This window comes from Cydia fagiglandana, chromosome 15, assembly GCF_963556715.1.
Source record: "Cydia fagiglandana chromosome 15, ilCydFagi1.1, whole genome shotgun sequence".
Lineage (NCBI taxonomy): Eukaryota > Metazoa > Arthropoda > Insecta > Lepidoptera > Tortricidae > Cydia > Cydia fagiglandana.
In genome coordinates, this window is record NC_085946.1 from 7376867 (window position 1) to 7401242 (window position 24376).

The following is a 24376-nucleotide window of genomic DNA, read 5'->3' on the forward strand; positions in this document are numbered from 1 at the left end:
AAGTCGAAATAATCTTTTATTCCCTCTATTATATAAATTATACAAAATTGATAAAAATCTAGAATTATATCATATTAATATTAACGCCACTTAATCGAGAGTAGGCTGAAGCAGGCGTGGCTCACTCCGCGATTTCGTCGCTTTGCTAGCTAAAAGTCCATCCGTTCGGCCCCAATTTTGGAGTTTGCCATAAGCCGCGCGTAGCGCTGTCGCCACCTAGCGGCCATATCTGTGCTGATCGTGACAGACGCGTTTTGTTAGAGAGTGAGTCTTCTGTACCTAGTACTATTATTTATTCTGTGGCTGAAGGTTATGGCGCCATCGCTCGAAAAGATTGCACCATACCTTTGGCCTAGTCCTAGCCTAGTGTCGACTGTCGAGTACCTGGATGGCGTTAATATTAATATTTTGTTAAATATTAATGCCTATCAGTGAAATAATAAGGATCAAAGTCAAATGACGATGACGACCGAGATTAGCGCTATTAGTGTGTTACCATGGTAACCACTACGACTTGACAGTTCGTGGACGAATATTATTAGCAAGTATCAGTCTAATACCGTTCGAGAAATGGGCCCCATGGGTACTAAATTAACTAGGTACGTAGATACATTTATTAAAGGCATTAAAATTCCTTAACGAAATCGGACACAATATCCAACTTGTTCAAAGTAAAGAAATGAAAATGTTTTATTTCGTTATCCGCAATCAAGTCTTGAAGTAACGTCTTTACAATTTCTTGTCCCGTTATACTCGATTCTTCTTTGTTTTTTACCTGTCCCAGTAAGTCTTGGGAAACTTTTACCTTGCAAAGATTAATGAAGCCATTCAGTTGTTTTAAATTTTCGAACAGGAACACACCCGGTATTATGGGTACTGTGATTCCGATCTCTTTGCAAATTTTTGCAAAGTTATTAAAAACTTCTTTCTCAAAGAATGCCTGTGTAAGTATGAAATCTGCTCCACTGTCTATTTTTTCTTTGAGGTTTAATAGTTTCTCTCCGGTTTGATCGGGAGATCCAGCCACACCTATGCAAAAATAATTTCCTGTACTCTTCCTTATGTAGGCTACTAATTCTCGGGCGCTTTTAAAATCCGAAGTAGCGGCGTCATATTGTTCTGAAATAAGTAAATTATTTATAGGTGATATTCTTTGTGTATTAGGTCCTTAAGTGGCGATCGTTCATATTCAGATAACATATGTAGAGTAAAATGACGCAGGGTAAATGTTGTCCTGCGATAGTAAAACTTGCACTGTAAAGGTACCTAATTTTATTTAGGTACCTACTGGTCTATGGACACGGACTATTGCAAAAAAAACTGGTCAAGTGCGAGTCGGACTCGCCTTTCAAGGGTTCCGTACATCACATAATTTTCAAAATTTTTTTGTACGTGAAACGTCTTGAAAAACCCGAATGGGTCAATCAAAAACCAGATGTAACATGAAGTTTTCTGGCGTGGTGGCTTATATCTTTACATCTCTGAAGATTAAATGCCGAACAATAGTACAAGTGTCCAAATGCGTAGAGCTGAAAACAGTGAAAACTCGAGCGTCCGACGGGTCGCGCTTCCTACAACTTCCGAAAGTGTTTTAAAAGCGAAGGCCGAAGAGAGATAATACGTACAGGATGGCCAAAAATAAAAGTGTATTTCCGTAGCCAGGGAGGTTTTGGGATTATACTGAGCGACTTTTAGTATGGGACCAACCCCGAAATCGCGAAAAAAGAAGTATCCTCCCATAGAAAACGGACCAGCCTAAATGTATGAAACAGCCAAATTTTTCCTCGCGATTTCAGGGTTGCACGTTGGCAACGGGAATACACTTAGTTTATTTTTTAGCCACCCTGTATACCTAGTGCTTTTTAAAACACGTAACAATAGTAACCTAATCAATCAGTACAGTCAGCAACAGAAGTTGCTAAGCGGGTGAGTGGTTTAAAATGATCTGGACGCGACTTTATAGTTAAGACAATAAGAGCATGTCAAGGTAATTTTGAACAACTTCTGCTGTTGACTGTACTACAAGTACCATTGCGGCTATGTGCCAGTTACAGCCTAGTCGCATTTTTTGTCTTCAGTCCGACTCACGCTTGAAGCTAAAGGAACGCCACTTTGGGACGCTTCGGGCCTTCGGCCTTATTTCATTTCATTCATTTATTTCAATATAAACTTACAGTTTAGCACCAAAACGTTTACATGAGACTTACGACTATTATATTACATTATTATTACATTATATGTTATACCTATATCTAAGAAAGAAAAATAAATAAAGAAACAATGTCAGCTAAATGATAAATTGAATAAACATTATAGATTAAAATTAAATATTTGCATCAATAAAAAATATGTCAGGTCATTGCCAATAATAATCAAAATTGAGACACTAAAATTAGACCAATCGAATTACAATAAGACAATAAAAAAACAATAAAAATAAATTAATCACATAAAAATACTATTTAAGCTTTGGAGACACTTTCTGCAAAATTCACCAACATGATCTGCGAAAACATCAACGTCATGAGTGTCATGACCCTCAGTAGCCATCACATTAAAAAGGGCCAGTGCCCGGGGCGTAGGCGCGTTGTCAGCCTGGCGGGTGCGCGCGCGCAGCCACGCGAACAGGCGGTAGCGGCGCCGCGGCGGCAGCGCGTTCACGGCGTCCGACACCGTCCGCTGTACTGGCACATGCAGGCCCATTCGTGCCAGTACGGAAGAATTGTTCACTCTGTTGTGTACAACTCCATGGTAATGTACCAACAAAAGTAGTTTTCGTCTCAGTTCTAGAGAGTGGAGACCTACCATCCCTGAGACAAAACGAGAGGGGTATAGATAGGGGTAATAGCCGTAGGACCTGTTGTACAGATATCTTGCGAACTTTTTTTGTAGCTTTTCGATCATGACAATGTACTTGCACTCGCAGGGATCCCACGCTATCGCACCGAATTCGAGTTTGCTACGGACATATGCGTTGTACAATATTACCGCTATTCTCACATTTCTAAATTGAGAACTCATCCTAATAATAAAGCCTAGGGTTTTAGAGGCACTTTTACATGTGTCACTGATGTGCTGTCGGAAATTAAGATGAGTATCCATGGTTAACCCCAGATCGCGAATTCCACCTACTCGTTCTAACTGAACGCCTTGGAGACTATAGGTGTAATGTCTTATGCGGATATCGGCCTATGGCCTTCGCAATAGCTGTCTACATCACGTTTCACTTAAACCATTGCGGCTGTGTCCCTAAAAAACGTTAACCGCATTTATGTTCTTAAATCCGACTCACGCTTGACTCTAGATTTCTAATAGGTTTTCCTGTCATCTTTAGGTAAAGGACTATTTTGTGTATTTTTTTCAGAATTTTAGACCCAGTAGTTTCGGAGATAGAGGGGGGGGGGAATGGTCATTTTTTGTCTATTTTCTTGAATAACTTCTAAAATTTTTATCCTAAATTTATAACAAAAATATATTTGAGATTCCCAAAATGAGCTCTTTCGTTTGATATGTAACACGATATAGTTTTCAAAACTTTGTTTTTTAATTTTATCGTTTACCCCCCAAAAGGGGCTACCCCTATGTTTAAAATTCATTTGTTGACGTTACATATCCGTCTTTGGGTCACAGACTTACATATGTGTACCAAATTTCAACTTAATTGGTCCGGTAGTTTCGGAGCAAATTGGCTGTGACAGACGGACAGACGGACAGACAGACGCACGAGTGATCCTATAAGGGTTCCGTTTTTTCCTTTTGAGGTACGGAACCCTAAAAAACCGGCCAAGTGCGAGTCGGATTCGCGTTCCATGGGTTCCGTACATTACTAAATTTTTAATAATATATTTTTTATATATGTGAAACGCGAGTGAATTGCCTTTAAAAAACCCGTAGGGGTCGGATCAAAAACTAAGTAATTGGTCCGACTCACGCTTGACTACATATTTCTAATAGGTTTTCCTGTCATCTATAGGTAAAGACCTATTATATGTATTTTTTTCAAAATTTTAGACCCAGTAGTTTCGGAGATAAAGGGGGGGAATGGTCATTTTTTGCCTATTTTCTTGAATTACTTCTAAACTGTTTATTCTAAAATTATAAAAAAAATATGTTTGAGATTCTCACATTGAGCTCTTTCATTTGATATGTAACACGATAAAGTTTGAAAAACTTTATTTTTTGATTATCTCATTTATCCCCCCAAAAGTAGCCCCCATGTTTAAAATTCATTTGTTTACGTTACATGTCCGTCTTTGGGTCACAAACTTACATATGTGTACCAAATTTCAACTCAATTGGTCCAGTAGTTTCGGAGAAAATAGGCTGTGACAGACGGACAGACAGACGCACGAGTGATCCTATAAGGGGTCCGTTTATTTCCTTTTGAGGTACGGAACCCTAAAAACCAAGATTTTACACATAATCACAACAAGAAGCCTTACCTCCTAACATAACAAGCAGGTTGCAAATGTTCTGCTCCTGTAGTAACGCCAGCACTTGGTCCAAGTAATCCTTTTTCAACATATCACAAGTCAAGTGCAATAGCACATGATGTTGTTTGCTTCTTAAAAATTTAGCCATCGATAAAGGTGCTATTTCTAAGTTTTCGCACTTGTGACTTTTGGCGTGCCATGTCACTGAGAAAAACACTGGTTCCACATTCAGGTTGTTTATATCTTCAATCGTCACATCGGGAGTTACTTCGAAAGAATAGGAAAACTTTTCTGTATGTTTTATCAAGTCAGTGATTTTACCTAAAGTCATGATTCCACAGCAGATGACAAAGATAACTCTTTTGTCTTGTAAGTATAACAAAATTATATACCTAACAGACTCTTAAGAACTTAATGTTACTGTGTTGTTTTACGACTGGCTTATCGATTACACAGTCGACCTTTAGGTATAAGTGATAACGCCCGATTTGAAATGCAAAAACGTTTAATTAAAAGAGCTATATCAAGTGACGCGAAGAATTCGTTATCTATATCGAACTGACCGTCAGTGAAGTCGGGTCACTTGTTGTAATTTATGATATGCCACAGAGCTAAGTGATGGTAAGTTGAGTGCTAACCTCAAAAAAATCGTGCGCGATAACTACAGTAGGTGTCGGTATCACTAGATGGCGTTCTTAAAGTCTCAGAGTCACACGTAACTGACGTAACTAATGACTAGGTAATATGAAGAGTACGAAGACACTTTACAATTTATGTATTCATGGTACTGTACTGTACTACCGTAGTTCATATTTTAGGAATAGGATAATAGAGGAATTGTTCCAGAATAAAGAAAACGAAACACATCCAAATTATGTAGTGTAATGACTGTTCTATACATTGATTACCAATCAGCCATAGGTATAGGTATCACAACCAAAATCAATAACTACGAATAACTTAAAAGATCTTCTAGTGTAGGTAATCGTTACGTAAAGCTGCATCGAAGCATGCATGTCGAATACATTTTATTGCCGTCTCTACAGTCTACGTTTTCTTTTACACGTATAAAATCAACTACTTATCTATTAGGTACACTTAATTGCGATTAACATGAAGTTCTTTCGATAATGACGGAATAGGTATAATACAATGACCTTTTATCTCTATTCGTGTAAAAGCCTCCAAACACCTATTTCTACGAATTGTCTAAATTAATTACTTACTTATTGAAGCCTACTATATTATAAATGCAATATCCCTTAAGTATGTTAGTTATTGTTATGGTTTAATAAAGCTTCGGATTAATTAACTTATATAAATTTGGTACTAGAAATGTTTATCTTTGATATTTTAATTGTTTTTAGAAACAATTTGACGAGATCTTTATATAATTACGCAGATATATGTTAACTTAAATATTAATTAAATACTTATTAAGTTATTAACATTATGGTTAAACGTGCCAACATTATCTGTCAGAAGTGATGCTGATGTAACTATTATATTTATCTAAAAGTCCTAATCCTTATGAACCCCGGATAAAACGATCGATAGTACCTGCTACTTAAAGCAGCATTGTGTGTTTTATGAAACATTCATTGAATATCTTCGTATAAAACTGACAATATTGTTTCAATCTGCAAAAGTAGAGGTAATATTGTTTATCAGTGACTTTCCTGCAGTCATAATAAATTACTTACGCGTAAATATTACTTGTATTTATCTAATACAGTAAAGTTATGTGCAGTAAAAGTACATTGCCACTACAACATGGCGCTGTGATATGTCTACTTCACTTTAAGCTTATATTTGGATAACATAGAAAATCGCTAATAGTTACTCAATTTGTTCCTGGCAATTTTATAGCATTAATACGCAGCACAAATATTTAGTCATTATTTTAAAACAAACTATTAATTATTTTGAGACTGCACCATTAACCTAGGTTCATTCTATTGGACTGGATGAGTGGCACGGTTCATATTTTGCCAAGAACAAAATTTCGAGATTGAGACACATCCACACTAAACAAACTTCCGCCAAAGGATGTGGAAGTAGCTATGCGGTTACTATCGGTTATGAGTAATAGATTCAACGTAGGTAACATATGTTTGTTCAGTATGGAGCATCATTACTAGATGTCAGTACAAACACTGCAAGATCCCTATTAAATGTTAATTAACTACGTTATACATTTTCAGCAAATAACTTTTCCCCACAAGTCCTGGCTGTGATCTTGCGGTTTGATTTGACGGTTGGTCTGAATTGACACTGAATTCAGTCTTTTTTTAAAGATGTAACAGAGGTAGTTTATATACAAGGGAACTTCTCGACGAATGATTTTCACTTGGAACCGTGACTCTGTAACTTATCCTCGGAATATACGTATGGGGATTTTCTGACCGGGCTTTTTGCACTGGAAAGTAGTGCTGAGACGTATTGTCACGAATTTTCAACATTAATTGGGAAGCAAAATAACTATATCACAGTTTGTTGCAACAACGGTCAACAGAGAAAGAGAAACTGGCAGCACTCACTGAGTAACCAGCTAATTAATACCTGTAAAAGTGCTTGTATGCTCAACGAGCTCTACTTGTATTGTTGTGCCACGTCGCTTCCAAATGAACATCATTGTATCAATTAAGGTGTTTTGGGATTATTCTAAACGGGCGATTCCATAAATCTCCGTTAAAATGAGTGACTCTAATAACCTTTTATCAGCATTTTCTTGAGTTTCTTCTTAAAAACATGGATCTCTGGAGGGAGACCATACACCTGCCCGTATGGTATCATTAAATCATAAGTTGTTTTCAGAATTTTAAGTGTCCAAATTACGTATGGCGGATTTCTCCTGGAATCGTCCTATTTGCAGAACTATCCCAAACCACTTTTACATATAATATGGAGCAATTAGGTAGTTCATAAAAAGTCATGTAACAATTTAACCTATTTTGATATTGTCGCATTGTTTATCACTATTAGATAATATTTAACAATTCATCAGTATCCGGTAACATCAAATAATCGCCGATTGTTAGCACGATAATTGCGATTTAATACCAACACAGAACAATTGTCTGTTTCATAAGGGCAGTCAAAATTGGTAGATTAGGTAGTCAAATTAATTCGGAATCTTTTTCTTATCACGTTGGCTATACCTAGTGTCCTTTTTTCCGACATATAGCGTTCTTATTTTCAATCTCCATCATCATCATCAATGAATTTTAGAAGTACGGCTTCCAAACAAGGTCGTCGGTTAGCACCACGGCTCGTGAGTTAGAGCTCAAAATTATTGATAAAGGTATGATTACTTTAGATTCCGTTTAGTTCAATAATGAAAACATGTTAAAAAATAATGTTGAACTCTTATTTTATTTGAATATAATGGCGGTGCATCTCAATTCGGTTATTAACTTACATTCTTAGTAATTTATACAAAATTCGGAATGTTGATAATTTGTGTAAACTTATCATATTAAATAAGAACTATGCCTAGACTTTTCCCTAAGACATGACTATAGGCAATACTCGTATTATTATTCAAGCTCTAAGTATAAAAAGCATAGTTATTCACAAATTAATAATTTCTGGCTACGATTGAGCTCCAATTTTGCAGATTTTCATAATACGGACGGTCGGCAAACTATTGCAAAAAATGCGTGCTATCAACCAAGTGCTTACCAGAGATAAGTAATAATAATAAAGACTGCCAATCGTGTTTCTTGTCAATGTTGTAGGTGGCGCCACCGCTATGCTTTGATCTCTGCTCAACACCGCAACGCCATCTAGCGTCCATTCAACAATTAAAATAGATCCATTACGATGTTACGCAGATGCAAGTAGGCGCTTAACGAAGCGAAATAGTGAATTATTATAATAAGTAGAATGTCAGTCACCGATATACTTAAATACGATGTTTAATAGCTAAAAGTATCATAAGCATAAAACTAAGTTGGTTACATACAAAAGTGTTAAAGATATTTAAAATAATGATACTTTTATTAAGTATATACAAGTACGTATTAAGTCCTTGCCTTTTTATAAAGAGTAGTTGCAGAATTATTTTCAGTCGTATAGTGAATTGTTGCAACTAATAAATAGGTACATAACCTATCGCACGAAAGGCTACAATTTTTTTTTTTCACTATTATATTGACTTAGGTTAAATAGGTAAACCTCGTAGGTATAGGTGCCAATACCGATTTAATTTAACAAAAAATTGTGTAGGTACTAGGCGGGATCTTTTCCACGTTTACTGTTCAGGTTTACCTACCAATTGCACCTATGTATATGGAAGTTCGTTCTGTATTGTAGCTAATTTACATACCTAAATCATATGTTGCCTGTGGAGGCAAAGAAAATTGAAGATGTTAGTGGTAACAAACAATTTTCCACTTCAATTTTCTTCAATTCACTTACTAGTTTCTTTGTGATTTTCGGTCAAGTTCTTCGTCGCAGCAGTTTTTCGTTAATTGCTTTTAAAACGTATTCTATTGCACGAGGCCTTAGGCCTTACGAGGCTAAATGAAAGTACCTAATGTTTTCCTTAAATTAACATTTAAATTGACTCCATCTGTTCCGTTAGCTCGAGTATGGGGCTCTCGCTGAGGGGCAGCATTCCCGCGGTGGGCGGCAGGCTGTGGCCTTGCCAGTTTGACTGCAATTAGACACGATAGATTTATATATCTCTTGGAGTATTCATTATTGAAAGAAAAGTCGGTATCTTGAACTTAAGATATCAACGTGCACACTAGCGCCACTGCTAAATAATCGTGATTATTTAAATTTATAGTTCGTTTTTTTTAGCATTAGAAAGAACTTGAAAGAAGGTAAGCGATCTTGGCATGTATTTTAATTGTAAAGCGCTTTTTAAAAATAAATAACTATTAAGTACTTATGAAAGCAGAAGAATATAAATGATCGTATTAGATTCATAATTGTTACATATTTGCCGTAACTTATTTTTAAAATGTGTTTTTCAATTAAAAGACACATCAAGATTGTTTACCTAATTTCTAATCAAACGATATTCTTTCCAATTTAAATTTCTAATGCTAAAAAAACGAAGTGTAATGACAGGTATTTAAAAAAGGGGGCCGCTACGGACTGTAGTCATAGTCATAGTATTTCATTCATAAACAATACAGGATTGTGTTTGAAAATACATTTTACACATACACTTAAAACTAAACAAAAATAAGTAAATCAACACTTGGGACTAAACAAAAGCGACCACTTCATCTACAGTATATTAAAAACACCGTATGTATTTAAAATAAAAAAAACAATGTATTGTTTATTTAAGTACCTTTTGAATACATCAAACTAGTTTTTATGTTCATCATCATCATCTCAGCCATAAGACGTCCACTGCTGAACATAGGCCTCCCCCTTTTGGGGGGTGAGTTTTTATGTTACTGGACTGGATTCGTCAATCTACGCGTCCAAAGTTAAAACGGCCGTTTTTGTTTGTGTGCACGTTGATGGGCTCTTAATATCACGTCTACACTAAGGTCTGACCTTTCACAGGGCTTTAAACAGAAAACCTTTTATAATGTAGGTAATATCTAACTGTGATGTAGAGCGAGGGTGAGCATCTACATTACTTAGCTTTTACGGATTTTTTAAATCAATAATCTTAATATCACAAGAGCGGCCAAAGAAACGCACCCGAAAACTATAGACCAATATCTCTTTTGCCTATATTTTCAAAATTGCTTGAGAAAATTGTTAATAGTCGCCTAGTTGACTACTTGGACCGATTCAGCCTACTAGAAGACTCCCAATACGGTTTCAGACGCGGTAAGTCGACGGAAGATGCAGTCGGAAGCTTGACCAGGAAAATCACTTCTGCATTGGACAGCGGCCTGAAGTGTGTGGGAGTGTTTCTTGATCTAGCAAAAGCATTCGACACCGTCTCAGTGCCCATACTACTGCGAAAGCTAGAGCATTATGGAATAAGGGGACTTCCGCTTCAGTGGTTTGAGAGTTACCTTACTGGCAGATATCAGAGATTGAGGGTGGATGAGTACTTGAGCGAAGAAACGCCAACTGTTTTCGGCGTACCACAAGGGAGTGTTCTAGGCCCAACACTGTTTATCCTTTATATAAATGATATTTTCTCCGCCACGCCTGCTCAGTGCGACCTCATATGCTATGCAGACGATACAGTGGCTATCTTCTACGGGAAATCCTGGAGCGATACTCTGCGGAAAGCTGAAGTGGGTATGTCTGACATGAAACGCTGGTTAGACAATAATCTTCTCTCTCTGAACCTAAAGAAAACCAAATATATTTGTTTTCACAAAACCAAAGCTTCTGAGCCAAGGCTAGCCACGGCCCTTCATATCAAGTGTGCTACTGGTCTATCATCGAATGACCCCTGCAATTCGATCAGCCGAACGAATTGCATTCGATATTTGGGTGTTGAAGTTGATCAGCACTTCTCATTTAAGCAACACATAAGTTCACTTTCACAGCGAGTGAGAAAATTAATTTATGTTATGCGCCTACTTCGGCATTCCGCTGATAACCGAGTCCTGCGTCAGGTCTACATTGCCTTATGTCAGTCTATACTGGGGTATTGTATATCAGTATGGGGCGGAGCTGGTACCACCACGATGCTCGGGTTGGAAAGGGCACAAAGAGCTGTTCTCAAGGTAACGTACAAAAAGCCCTACCAACATCCTACAGACCAACTTTTCTCTGAAACCCAATTACTTTCAGTTCGTCAATTATTCGTCTGCAGAGTCGCCATGCTGATGCACAAACTCACGCTTAACTCCCCCACATACGCAGCATTACATCGCAAAAGGGTTTTTCGTGTCCCACAAAGTTTGACAAAAACATCTTACTCGCGACGCTACCCACAGTTTCTACATCCATATATTTATAACCAAATATTAAAAGCTTTCAACGTCCAAACATTATCTCTCAAAGAACTGCTGTACACCCTTAAGAAATGGTTAATCTCTCTTTCCTACAAGGCCACCGAAGACATACTAAAACCCTTGCAATAACGCACCGCATACACGGGATCACTCTCTCTCACACACTCACACACACACACACATACACACACACACACACATACACACACACACACACATACACACACACACACATAAACCCGGAGCATATCTGTACACATTTCTTTCTTCTTTGTGTTTATTAATCTTTGATATAAGTAGTACATATTAGTAGTAGTTAGTAGTGTATTTTACTTTTAAGTAAGTATCAGACCTGTATCCTACGCATCTTGTTGGTAAATCTTATGTTCAATGCCCCACAGTCCTCACGACACAGGCTCGACCTAGTGTGAGGGCTATTGTTTGTTCTAAGAAGCTGTTGTACATATTCTATAGTTAATTTTAATTTAATTACTAAGGTTTCAAGTCATGTCAATTTGGAAAATAAATATATTTGTATAGTTTGTATTGTATAATATTAATATTAGCCAAATAAAAGAAAAAGTTTCTGTCGTGTCGTACGAGGGAGTTAAAAGGCTGGCCCAGCAAAAAGAAGAGTGGCGATTACTCCACCGACAAGAGCATAGCTCTTAAATAATGATGATGATGAATCTTAATATTAGTATGTTTAGCATACATTTGATTTAAATTTTATTATAGTCGTGGTAAGAATAAAGACTATCTAAAACGGTGAAATATTTACTGTGGGAATAGGACATAGAACCAATAGGACTTCCACAATAATCGTATTTGAACTTTCAATCTAGTATTGCACAATTACTTACCTTAACTATTAGGACTATATGCGGTGAACAGCTAGTACCTATAGCTACCAATACATCCTGATAATATTAATACCTATCAGGGGCCCATTACTCGAACGGTGTTAGACTATTATTAGTCTACGAACCGTCAAGTTGTATGGGTTACCATGGTAACACACTGATAATATTACTCATAGACTAATAGCGTTCGATAAATGGGCCCCCGTATGTAGGCAGGGGTCACATTTTTAGAGCTCCGCACGAAACTGTCCGCGGAGCTCTTATGGGTTCACTTCGGTCTTGCAGATCGGTTACCTACCTAAATGTGTGATGTTCTAAAAACTCGGTGTAGCTTTTTATTTACTGACTGTCAAGTAACCAGGGCTACGAGGGTTGCACTGAAAATGTCGGGAATAGAGAAAACTGTCGCATCTAGACAGTCAATCTTTATTTTAATGCATACTTAAACTCAAACTGACCACGCATATAAATTTTCTTTTGAAAGTAATCATTCTGTAATGCACACGGCTCATAATCCCAAAGTCCTTTTTGTATGGCGATTTTGGGGCCTTAGTGGTTTTGTATGAAATTCGTGGAGTAGCCAACGGAATTGAAGTTTTTTTTACATATATATGTATATAAAAGATTTTTTTACTGTTGTCATATGAATATTTAGGAATGTCGAAATCTGCCGATATGCAACTTTTTTGGCAGTCTTTTTAATTAACAGCACAAATGCGATTTTAATTTTTGACGTCGCTTTGGAATGACATGCTTCTTTAAGATCACCCATGGGATAAAATGAAAGTGACTTTCATATTTAATTTTAACTGCAAACGAACGTACGATGAAATCTAGTTCATAAAAAAATAACAGAAGCCCTTTGTAACTTTTATTTGTTCGATGAGGGCATATTGAGAACCGTTTAAAAATATGATTCGTAAAATCACTTGGTCAAAAATTCAAATAATGTTCGACATACAATTTTCAAATTGCCAGTAATTCTTAAATACAAATGACAACCAAATGGAATATACCTTAAAAGTTTTATAAAGAGTTACATTTTTATAAATTATATGCCTCTTTCTATTATGTTATTTCTAAGTGTCCCATTCCCGAATCTTTCAGTGCGACCCTCGTATACCGCGAAAATCTAAGTTCGCAAATTGCGGGCATATTTCTCTGTCACTTATTTCGCCTTCATTGGAGTAAAAGAGAAAGATCCCCGCAATTTGAGAATTTCGGTTTTTGCGGTAGCCCCCCAGTTGAATTGGTAACACTCGTGTCCAAATTAGGCAACGCATGAGTATGATAAAGACAACGCACCGCATGAATGACTTTCCTACTACGTATTTGAACACTTGAAATCAGTGAGTCTGAGAAATCTCCTAGTGAGTAAGTATTATATTCTTTGCGAATGATGGTCCATATGACAGTTCCTTCAAGTCTCTTTTGGTTAAGATTAATTAAAAAAAAATGTAGTAACATTGTATTTACCGTATTTAGTACATACAAATAACAGTGCTAATTTTCCAATAAAATATTTACATTTCAGCCACGTCATATAAAAATGAACTGAAGCCCATTTCTCGAACGGTATTAGTCTAATATTATTAGTGTGTTTCCATGGTAACCTATACGATTTGACAGTTCGTGGACTAATAATATTAGTCTAATAGCGTTCGCGAAATGGGCCTCTGTTATAGACTCATTCTACGCGAGAGGTATAGTAAGCGAGCCGTAGTTTGATAATTCACGAGTATTCTAACGTTCATCCCCTTCTAAGATGACTTCTTATTAAAGTCTGTTGGGTGTGAACGAACGGTGCACCACAAACAAATCACTGATGATGATGATAATTTATTACCAACTATGTTTGCTACTGATGCTTACTGTCATGCAATGTAAAAAGCTAGCTAATAACGGCGACAAAATAAAACAATGAATCTGAAAAATCATTACATTTATTTAAATAAAACTTTCTCTAAGTAAAGCTGTCACATCTTACATACGTAACTATGATAGTTATCTCTGCAAATAATCACAAAATGTATATAAAAACTTTCACAAAGGAAACAAAGTTTAACTTAAAATTTCCATAAATATTATAAATAGATACTTATTCTAAATAATAATCATGGAAGAACATTAAGTAAATAATAAATAATAAACATAGGATTCTCTTAATGTGATGTTCATAAAATATACACGTGAAATGCAACTTTTTTACAAGAAATACTTGGCAAGTAAATGGAATAATAGTTAATGTGATGAAATATCTTCTCCGTCTCATTAAGGAATGAAAATCTCAGTTAGATTTAGTGCATTTGAGTACAAAATTTACAGCTTTTGTATTAAAACTATAATTTTCAAATCGAGTGCATAAATTATCTATCTTAATATTGACAGTTTTAACTACATCTACAATCTATTCATAATTAATTATGTTTTCAGTTGTCGATTAACTATCGACAACAGGTGACCGTCGCAACGGTCACACAACAACAAAGTCGTCTACGCACTACTTATTGTCATGCACTCGTCAGTAATATCATAAGTACTGCGCGATTACGTCAAATCATGCACCAACGAAAATTTCATACCGGCAATAATTACCTACTCTAGATTTCATCACTATAATTATTATGCTACAAAACGTGTTCACCACTACCGTGCAGTCGGTGAGGCGACATAACGCCACGGCAACAGTCGTGCAATACTAATCTACGGAGATCTACCTAGTTGATCTGTTGGAATACCTGGAAGCAGGGCTGCGGCTGGAACAGGCCGGCGCCGCCGCTCCACTGCGCCGGCCACAGCGCGGCGTCCCCGCCCGCCACGCCGGCCAGCCCCGCGGCTTCTTCCACGCCCGCCCCCACCCGCGCCTCCCGCCGCTCCGAGATCTGGCACGCGCTCTGCAAACTCGACGGCAGGTTCGACCACGTCTCGTTCCCTAGCCTATCTTTATTCATTATGCTTATTTCCATCGATCCCTGGTACGCGAACTTGGCCAGATCTTCGTCCTCTTTGTGCTTCGGCGACCGGTTGGGCCCCTCGACTATCGCCTGGAACGCGAGGAGGTCACGGTTCTCGGTCTCCGTCAGGGGCAGGGGCGGGAGGATCTGCTGCTGCTGGGCGATCTTGTAGCTCTGCTGCCGCAGCATCTGGCGCCGGCTGAGGCCGACCTGCAGGGAGTGCAGGGCGCCGATGTCATGCGCGGACACGTTGGGCGGCGTCATCTGCTTCTGTAGAAGCTGTCGTTTTTGCTGGAAGAGCCGGTGCTGCATGAGCTGCTGCTGCAGAGGCGGCTTGGCCTGCGACGCGGCCCCGTGCAGTTCGGGAGGCTCCTGCAGTTGGGCGACCATCTTCGGGCTGGCCGGCATCGGCGGCGAGGTACTAGAGTAGTTAAACGTTTCGGGGAGACTGATCCGTTTGGGTGTCGGATTCTTCGTGTCTAAGTAATGAGGACTGAAGGATGCCGCGAATTGATTATGTTGTATTTGCCTTTGCGTCATCTCCTCCGCCGGAATAGAAGACTGATACTGCGTTTTTAACTTCTGAGCCTCCTTTTGGACTAGATGGAGCTCTAAGACGCCTTTAGCTTTGCAATTCTCATTTAATCGCTGGCTGTTAAACGCTAAGGTGTTAACTTGCTGCTCGTTGGCCTGCGCCACTTGTTGTGCGACCAGTCCGTCGCTCGCTCGTCGCCCTTCTCTGAAATCGACGGGGCTTCGAGTCATCGCTCGTGTATTATTCTTATTAGCAGACTGGTAGTTCAACGGATTATGTCGCGCTATGGAACCGATTCCCGGAGTTTTACTATTATAAGAAGATATATACACGCAGGGGTGCATCGGACTAGTGTTCACGAGGGCACTGTTTTCGTACGCGAGTTTATCTTCGTTCGACGTACAACTGGGAAGACTACTTGCTAGTTCACTAGAACAGTCCGAAAGCTGATAGTCGAGGCTTTCGAACGTTGAGAAATTGCTTTGGGATGAATCACAGCTGAGGTTTTGGCTGAGGCTTTTGTTATTAAAGAAAGTTACGACGCCGCTGCTCGAGCTGGAACTAGCGTAGGAGCTAAGCCGGTTCTGGACTCCGCTGGGAACGCTCGCGACGTCTTCCATATCCGTCTCACAACCCTCATCCGTCGACGATGAATACTGTTGTTGAAATTTTGTCGCATCTGCCGCGTTACTTTGAAGATTCGGACCGGAGTAAGTTTGCGTTGTAGTGTACCTATTCAATGAAAACTTGCTATCCGGCCTATACAGAGTATTTGGAATCAGGTCACTAGTAGCTGTGGAAGTCGTGGCAATTCCATCGGAGCTAGATATAGGAGGCAATACTGTGCTTTGTAAATACGAATAGGCTGGAAGATGGTGATTCATGTAGTCTTTAAACGGCGGAGTGCTAGATTGCAAGCGACTTAAATCTTGTTGTTGCGCTTGTGAGACGAGCCTGCTTGATTCAAGAGGCTTAGGTTGCTCTAAAACGCCTAGTTTAGCTTCCGCTAGCTGCGTTGGTATTGGACTAGTACTTAAGTTCACAGTCCCTTTGAGAGGTAAAGGAGACTGTTGCAAGGTATTCATAAGTTTTGCTGCTTCAGAACACATAGTAAACGTCGTCGAACTTGGCAGTTTCATAGTTTCTACACTAAAATTAGTCGCCGACGCTGAATTTTGAAGAAAATTTGCTATTAGATTGTGGTCTGTCGCCGACGAACATCTTCCGCCGTCTATCGCGCATTTGGAATCAAAACTCGATGAGGTCAAAAGCCTAGTACCATCGGCAATGTTCTTGCCGGTGTCGGGTCCGACCGTGGTCGATTGCTGGAGTAGTCTCCGACAGTCCTCACTGGATTGTTTCAGGATATTCTGCTGCTGTTCGTATGTGGAAGCCAGCAGCCTGTGCGTCGGGACGCCGTCATTTAACTTAGCACCTAGCCTCTGCGTGGACTGAGTGACATCATTGTTTCTCATGGAGAGAAGCCTCGTGGATTCTGTTTCATGACTCCGACTTGAGCCTACGTCGAGGTTGCCGACTAGAAAGCTCCTATGCGTATCCGAGGGGTCGGAGTTTCGTTGGAGCAGTCTTTGTTCAGTCATGTTGACGCCCGCTAGAGACAGTAGGCGCTGGGTTTCGGAGGAGGACGAGTCGGCCGACGTGGCAGATATCATCGGGGGCGCTCTGCTAAACTCTCGCGACTGAGGATCGCCGGCGTGTAATATTCTGTAAGCAAGCAAGAAGCCGACTTTAACAACATATCCATCAATGACTATAGTTTAAAAGAAGGGTTTATTTATTAATTATGTTAGTTGATCCTAACCTCAAGTCGTTCAAAACGCGAACTTATAAGGGGAAAATCCGAAATTCCCAACCAAAAAAACGCTGCATCTGATAGCCCAGTACGAAGGTTGCGGAAGGTCGACGCCAGCAAGACAGGAGTGAGGCGTGAAAAGGAAGAGGAGGACCTTTACACAGCGGGGACAGTTCAGGCACTTTAACAAAAAAAAAACAAACATAATTACATGACTACCATAATACACAACTTTGCAACGGCAGGATTTTTTCTGCCTATTCATTACTCCTATACTGTGGCTATAAAGTTGAAATTAATTTGAATTTTATTAGTACTCAAATCTTATTATTTAGTCCGTTAATCTAAGAATCACTGATCATTTGATCATACCTAATCTGCTTAGTGTTAGCTATAATAGTAGGTTAATTTGGTAAATTGGTTAGTTCGGGCACTTTGTCATTATTTTAGAAGTTGTACTCTGTGTGGTGAAATTCCCGCAAAAACAGCATCAATTATTGAAATATTACTTGTATATTCGGGTAAGACAACTACGTTACTATAGCACAGAATAAATAATAGTACTAAGTACAGAAGACTCACTCTCTAACAAAACGCATCTGTTACGATCAGCACAGATATGGCCGCTAGGTGGCGATAGCGCCACGCGCGGCTTATGGCAAACCCCAAAATTGGGGCCGAACGGATGGACTTTTAGCTACCTGTAGCAAAGCGACGAAATCGCGGAGTGAGACACGCCTGACTATAGGTAGTAAATGCGCGAATTCCAAATTTGTATGAACGTGTAGCCACTGACAAAGCTGGCTTGCCAGAGTATACATATTAATGTGTCTTTAAACAACTTATTTTCTGACAAAACGACACTCAAGTCAAAATAGGTATTCATGAGTATGCCGAGGGCTTGGTTGGATAGATACACAGAAGATATGTTAGGTTTTTAATTACCTATTCTGCTGCTCCCTCCTAGCGTCATGCAGTTCCCTGGCTAGCGCTTGGTCGGCCACGGATGATGGCCGCCGCGAGGGTCTCCTGTCTTGGCTCACTGAACCACTTGCGGCTCTGGCTCGCAATCGTTCTAGCAGAAGAAGATAGATCGCTGCGTGGTGGTCGTAGCTGTTTGAGCGGAGGCTCTGGAAAATAATTGTTAACATTTAAGAATTGATAGAATATTAGAATTATTGATGTGGAAAAACTCTAATCACTCACACGGATCGGATCGGATCGGATCGGATATGTAAAGCAGATTGATCCTTACGATGACGAATTAATCTAGAGGATTGCATCTCGTTTCAATTACGGTATTAACACGTAATTTGACAGTAACGCCAACGTTACAAAGAGCAATTTGTCAATATGTTAACTGTGAGACACCGTCCTCTGGCTTGATTCTGCCTTTCGGACCATTTTCTCTAGTACCCTATGATAAATTACCTTTGTGATTATGCTTAGCAAATAAACAACGGTACTATACGAGATAGATATCGTTCCGTAGTTAGTTAGTCACTTCTAGTTCTTATACTATAATTACTATTAAGTCCCGCGCATAGCAGATACAATTATAATCAATAACATACTTATATAAAAACTATGTGAGAGTGATTTCTCGGATCTGTAGCCATTTATTTGTTCGCAAAAACAAGAGATTAAGTTGAGCTGCGAGCGTCAATTCGGGGCCTACCGTGAACCTCGTTCGACGTATTGCCTCCCTGTCACACTTACGCACGAATTTACAAGTGCGACAGAGAGGTAACACGTCTAACGTGGTAGGCCCTCTGCAGTTGACACTAAGTCGTCGCTTCGTTAACGTCACTGACCTCGCTAGGGTTCAACTCGCGCTAGCAAATACCGTGTCACCTAGATATCATTATTGTAGAATGGAACAATCGTCACAGTCAGAAAACTTGACACTTTTTGTTACGCGCGTGCCTTTCAAAACTTTCGACTGGGTCAACTTGGAACACGTATTAAATACATATATTATACTTACACCTGTGTACGCAGAGACAAAATAAGTCTCATAGTATCTTATTTTAGTACGTTATTCCACACGGATGTTTCAATAAAGTACTTATACCTTTTTAATCGTGCAAAATTGTAATGCTGAATTCTGATTAGGTACATTTTCTACGTGTATGTCATTATTTTTTTATGTCAAGGGCTTTGCATATACCTACTTGAACAGCTCGCACTACGCTGTCTAATGACTTTAGAATTAAATAAGTATTTAGATTAAATTAAATTTGAATTAAATCGATTAAATTAGACCTGCTTTTTTTGAGCATACTTGTTTTGTTTACGTACTGTTGATGCTCAATTACCTATATGTACCTATATGGTTCTCAATATGATGCGGTTGGTGTGAATTCAAAGACAACGAATTGAATTGATCTTCGCCGAGTCCATCTCCGAGCTGTCATAAGCCTGAGAATCTCTCGTAAGCCCATGAGGAAAAGTGACCGTAGATTGAAGTAGATTTTCAGAGTCCCAGTCGATCCTACTAAGCTCCCAAGCTACCCTCAATATAATAGGTTGGGTATTCGAGCCTACCTCTTTGGTCTTAACAGGGTCGATCCCCAAGCTCTGCATGAGCCTGAGCACCTGCTCGTTAGGGTCCGAGGGCACGTGCGCGGGGCTCCGCGCCGGGTCTTGCGCCGCCGCGGGCGCCGTGTAGGGCTCCGCTGCCATCCACCGGTGCTTCTTGATCTGGTCGATCGTGTACCGCTTCATAGGCTCCAGGACTAGCATCTTGCGGATTAACGATTCGCAATCTGTAAATAAATAAGGTTACTTAATATGTAGAATATTCATTACTTTTTTTTAAGTTTAAGAAAAATCGTGATGGTTAATAAGCAAGGACCGCGCGCCTATGTTAATATAAATATAATTATAAATATCGATTCTGTACGCATTTTTCCTTAAACAGTCAACTTTAGAATGTGATAATGATAACCAGTTAGCTACACCAGGGTTGATTTGTTTTATTACACTTAAAAATTGAATAATAACCATTACATTAAACAAACATTTTGTAGTCGGTTCAAAGAACATTCGACTTAACTTGTGACCCAGACGTATTATTATTAGAATTTCACTAAATAGGTAAGTAGATTGCGTTCGGTTTTTATATCAGTAGGTAATTATGACATTATTCGCTCTTATGGTATTAGCTCTACATCAACCAATATTCTCTAAAGCAGCGGTTGGCAACCTTTTAGCAGCCAGGGCCTCTACTAAATACTTAGCCAGGGAGGCTCGCGGGCCGCTGCTAAAGTAAAATTTGTTTTTGATTACCTACGCTCAAGTAATCCGTAAAAGGGATATATCTAGTCTAGTAACCTCATCCCGTCAACCTTGAAACCGTGTCACTAGACCGACGACCCGAAGTTATAATATAAAAGGACAAAGGTCGCCGCCGTGCGCTACCCACTTAGGGCAACGCGCAGGTTTTTAATTCTCTTGAGAATAAAAAAAATATTTTTAAAACCTACGCAGCTTTAATAAAGGGTATTTATTCAGTGTCTTTAATAAGTCCTTTAAAATCGCCTTACAGCAGCTGTTCGGACGTCCTAAAGTTCATTCACATTTAATTAGATGATAATAATTAATAATACATATTTATGTAGTCATATTAAAATACCTAAAATACTAGTTTGCTAAATATTCTGTAGGTACCTAACTTAGGTCACGTCGGAAACTTAATCGCAGGGAATATTGAGCTAACATTTACTTTTAATCTAAAGTTACGTAACTAACTGCATCCCCAGACCCAATCAACAAGTCATCCGTGATATTGGTGCTAGCGTAACATTAGTTATCCCGCTTCGGTACCCGCCGTAATATAGCTCGGTGGAAATAGAAGGGTATCAAAATAAATAATGAGCTGAAACTGTACTGTAAATATGATTTGGAGGTTCTAAATACTATTAATTTTACTTTACGTCATGGCGGGTTATAAGGTTTTCAATTCCCATTGCTAACTAAACGCATTATTTCAGGCGAAGCCAGTGTAAAGCTGATCTCCAAATATGAAATGTTTCGTTGTTAACAATGTGAACATGTCTTATACTTGTTCGATGGAAGCAAATGTTCGGTAAGCTATGGGTGTAGCAGTCAAGGTGATAGAAAGCATGGAAAGGTCACGGGCCGCGATACATTGACGTCATGCCATGTTCATGACACTGGAACGGACGATCCTAATTCGGTGGGAAGCGTGAGTCTACGCTTGCTACGCGTTGAATAAGCGTAGACTCTACAAAGCTATTCAAATTACCCATACAACCATTTCCAGTCGCCGTTACGACGCGGTGTAGACACATCTTGTGTCGACACCGTCTGTTTCGGTCACAATTCCAGTCGCAGAGTCGTCGCCGTGTCGACACAGTTACCAGGCGGCGTAGCACGGTGGCGTTTTTATCCCTTGTCACCATACCTGTCACGTTCTAACAAGTATGTAAGTGCGAAAGGGACGCGCATAGTGATAGTCGATAAAAATGGAACCGTGCTGCGCCCGCTGAAATGGGGAAGGGTCGACACATGACACAAAGTGACATAAAGTGTGGTCGCCGTGTGCACACATTGTTACTAGTTTGCGACTACTTTATGCCAAAATCATTCGTTCATTCGTTCATTTTGTTCCTGTCAAATGGAAACTGTCAGATGGAAAAATAGTTAAATAAAAATAAGTGACATTAATACGCCATCTCTAAAACGGATTACAAGACGTAATTATATATTGTTTGCATTTATATTACAATAGGACTTAAATTATTATGGGGAATTAAACTGCTCGAGTGATTTGATAAACTAAGTGTAATATAATCAACGCGCCACCAAATTGTTTTAGTTTAGCCGGAAATGAAATTGTTTACTTCTCAGTGCCTGTGTTCATAAATATATTATTTGATGCATTTTTAGTACTTCGATGCGTATACTATACTTAAATAACAGAAATAACGCTTTACATACTACGAAACTTGTTAATTATGATGTATAAATATGGTTTAAGGCTGAGAAATATTGCAGTCACAAAGTAGTCGCAAATGTTTCGACTTTGTGTCGACTCTGTGTAGACACATGACACGCGCTGTCAAAAGTAATAACAAAGTTATTGGATTTGCAAAATGGCTCCTTGTGTTCATTTGTTTTCAGATATTCTCAAAGTGTAAAAATGCCGTGGTCAGAGATGGGACTTAATAGATTAACTGTTTATTCGACTAATTAATGGAATAAAAAAAGTTAATCCTCAAATTTTAATCACGATTAGTTTAGTCGACCTAACATAGATTGAAATTGAATTAATCTGAACATTAATCGAATAAATTATCGATTAAATCTCGGTTGGAAGTTGACAGGGGGCCATTTATGTACGTAAAAATAATAGAAATGTCTTGCATGCATGCAGATGGTAGCCAAACACTTTGTCATAAAAGTCGAGATGGGTGTCGATTTATAGCTTTTAGGGAGTGCCGATTTCGAAAATGATGACCATTTTGGAATCCAAAATGGCCGCCATGCACTGTGTCATAAAAGTCGTCATGGATGTCGTTTTATACGTTTTAGGGGGCCCCAATTTTGAAAATGATGACCATTTTGGAGTCCAAAATGGCGGCCATGCACTATGCCATAAAAGTCGTCATGGGTGTCGTTTTATAGGTTTTAGGAGGCGCAGATTTCAAAAATGATGACCATTTTGGATTCCAAGATGGCGGCCATGCACTATGTCATAAAAGTCGTCATGGATGTCGTTTTATAGGTTTTAGGGGGCCCCGATTTAGAAAATGATGACCATTTTGAAATCCAAAATGGCGGCCATGCACTATGTCATAAAAGTCGTCATGGGTGTCGTTTTATAGGTTTTGGGGGGCGCAGATTTAGAAAATGATGACCATTTTGGATTCCGAAATGGTGGCCATGCACTATGTCATAAAAGTCGTCATGGGTGTCGTTTTATAGGTTTTGGGGGACGCAGATTTCGAAAACGATGACCATTTTGGATTCCAAGATGGCGGCCATGCACTATGTCATAAAAGTCGTCATGGATGTCGTTTTATAGGTTTTAGGGGGCCCGCTTTCGAAAATGATGACCATTTTGGAATCCAGAATGGCGGCCATGCACTATGCCATAAAAGTCGTCATGGGTGTCGTTTTATAGGTTTTGGGGGGCGCAGATTTCGAAAATGATCACCATTTTCGATTCCAAAATGGCGGCCATGCACTATGTCATAAAATTCGTCATGGATGTCGTTTTATGGGTTTTAGGGGGCCCCGATTTAGAAAATGATGACCATTTTGTAATCCAGAATGGCGGCCATGCACTATGTCATAAAAGTCGTCATGGGTGTCGTTTTATAGGTTTTGGGGGGCGCAGATTTCGAAAATGATGAACATTTTGGAATCCAAAATGGCGGCCATGCACTATGTCATAAAAGTCGTCATGGATGTCGTTTTATAGGTTTTGGGGGGCTCCAATTTTGAAAATGATGACCATTTTGGAATCCAAAATGGCGGCCATGCACTATGCCATAAAAGTCGTCATGGGTGTCGTTTTATAGGTTTTGGGGGGGCGCAGATTTAGAAAATGATGACCATTTTGGATTCCAAAATGGTGGCCATGCACTATGTCATATAAGTCGTCATGGGTGTCGTTTTATAGGTTTTAGGGGGCGCAGATTTCGAAAACGATGACCATTTTGGATTCCAAGATGGCGGCCATGCACTATGTCATAAAAGTCGTCATGGATGTCGTTTTAGAAGAAGAGAAGAAGAAATACATTTATTTTAACGTCACAACATAGTACATGTAAAAAAAAAAAGAAAAGTATGCAGACATAAAACAGATTAGGACGCTAAAATGGGATCCCCACTCAGCATGATGCCGCGGCAGAC

The 24376-nt window shown here is 39.1% G+C and overlaps 2 protein-coding genes across 2 annotated transcripts in view; both read right to left on the reverse strand.

The window, feature by feature from the left end:
* Positions 1 to 283: 283 nt before the first annotated feature.
* Positions 284 to 4976, reverse strand: LOC134671083 (methylenetetrahydrofolate reductase (NADPH)). Its single transcript, XM_063528862.1, has 2 exons — positions 4443 to 4976; positions 284 to 1119 (listed from the first exon to the last, which is right to left on the reverse strand). The coding sequence occupies exons 1-2, from the start codon at positions 4762 to 4764 to the stop codon at positions 626 to 628; spliced, it is 816 nt and encodes a 271-aa protein (XP_063384932.1). The 5' UTR covers positions 4765 to 4976; the 3' UTR covers positions 284 to 625.
* Positions 4977 to 5299: 323 nt separating this feature from the next.
* Positions 5300 to 24376, reverse strand: part of LOC134671302 (serine/threonine-protein kinase SIK2) — a 74260-nt gene continuing 55183 nt past the window's right edge. The window contains exons 7-10 of the mRNA XM_063529126.1: positions 20039 to 20259; positions 18437 to 18621; positions 14928 to 17403; positions 5300 to 9093 (exon numbers count right to left, since the gene is read on the reverse strand). Coding sequence (XP_063385196.1) covers positions 8995 to 9093; positions 14928 to 17403; positions 18437 to 18621; positions 20039 to 20259 — 2981 coding nt within the window. The 3' untranslated portion in view covers positions 5300 to 8994. The remainder of the gene's footprint in view (positions 9094 to 14927; positions 17404 to 18436; positions 18622 to 20038; positions 20260 to 24376) is intronic.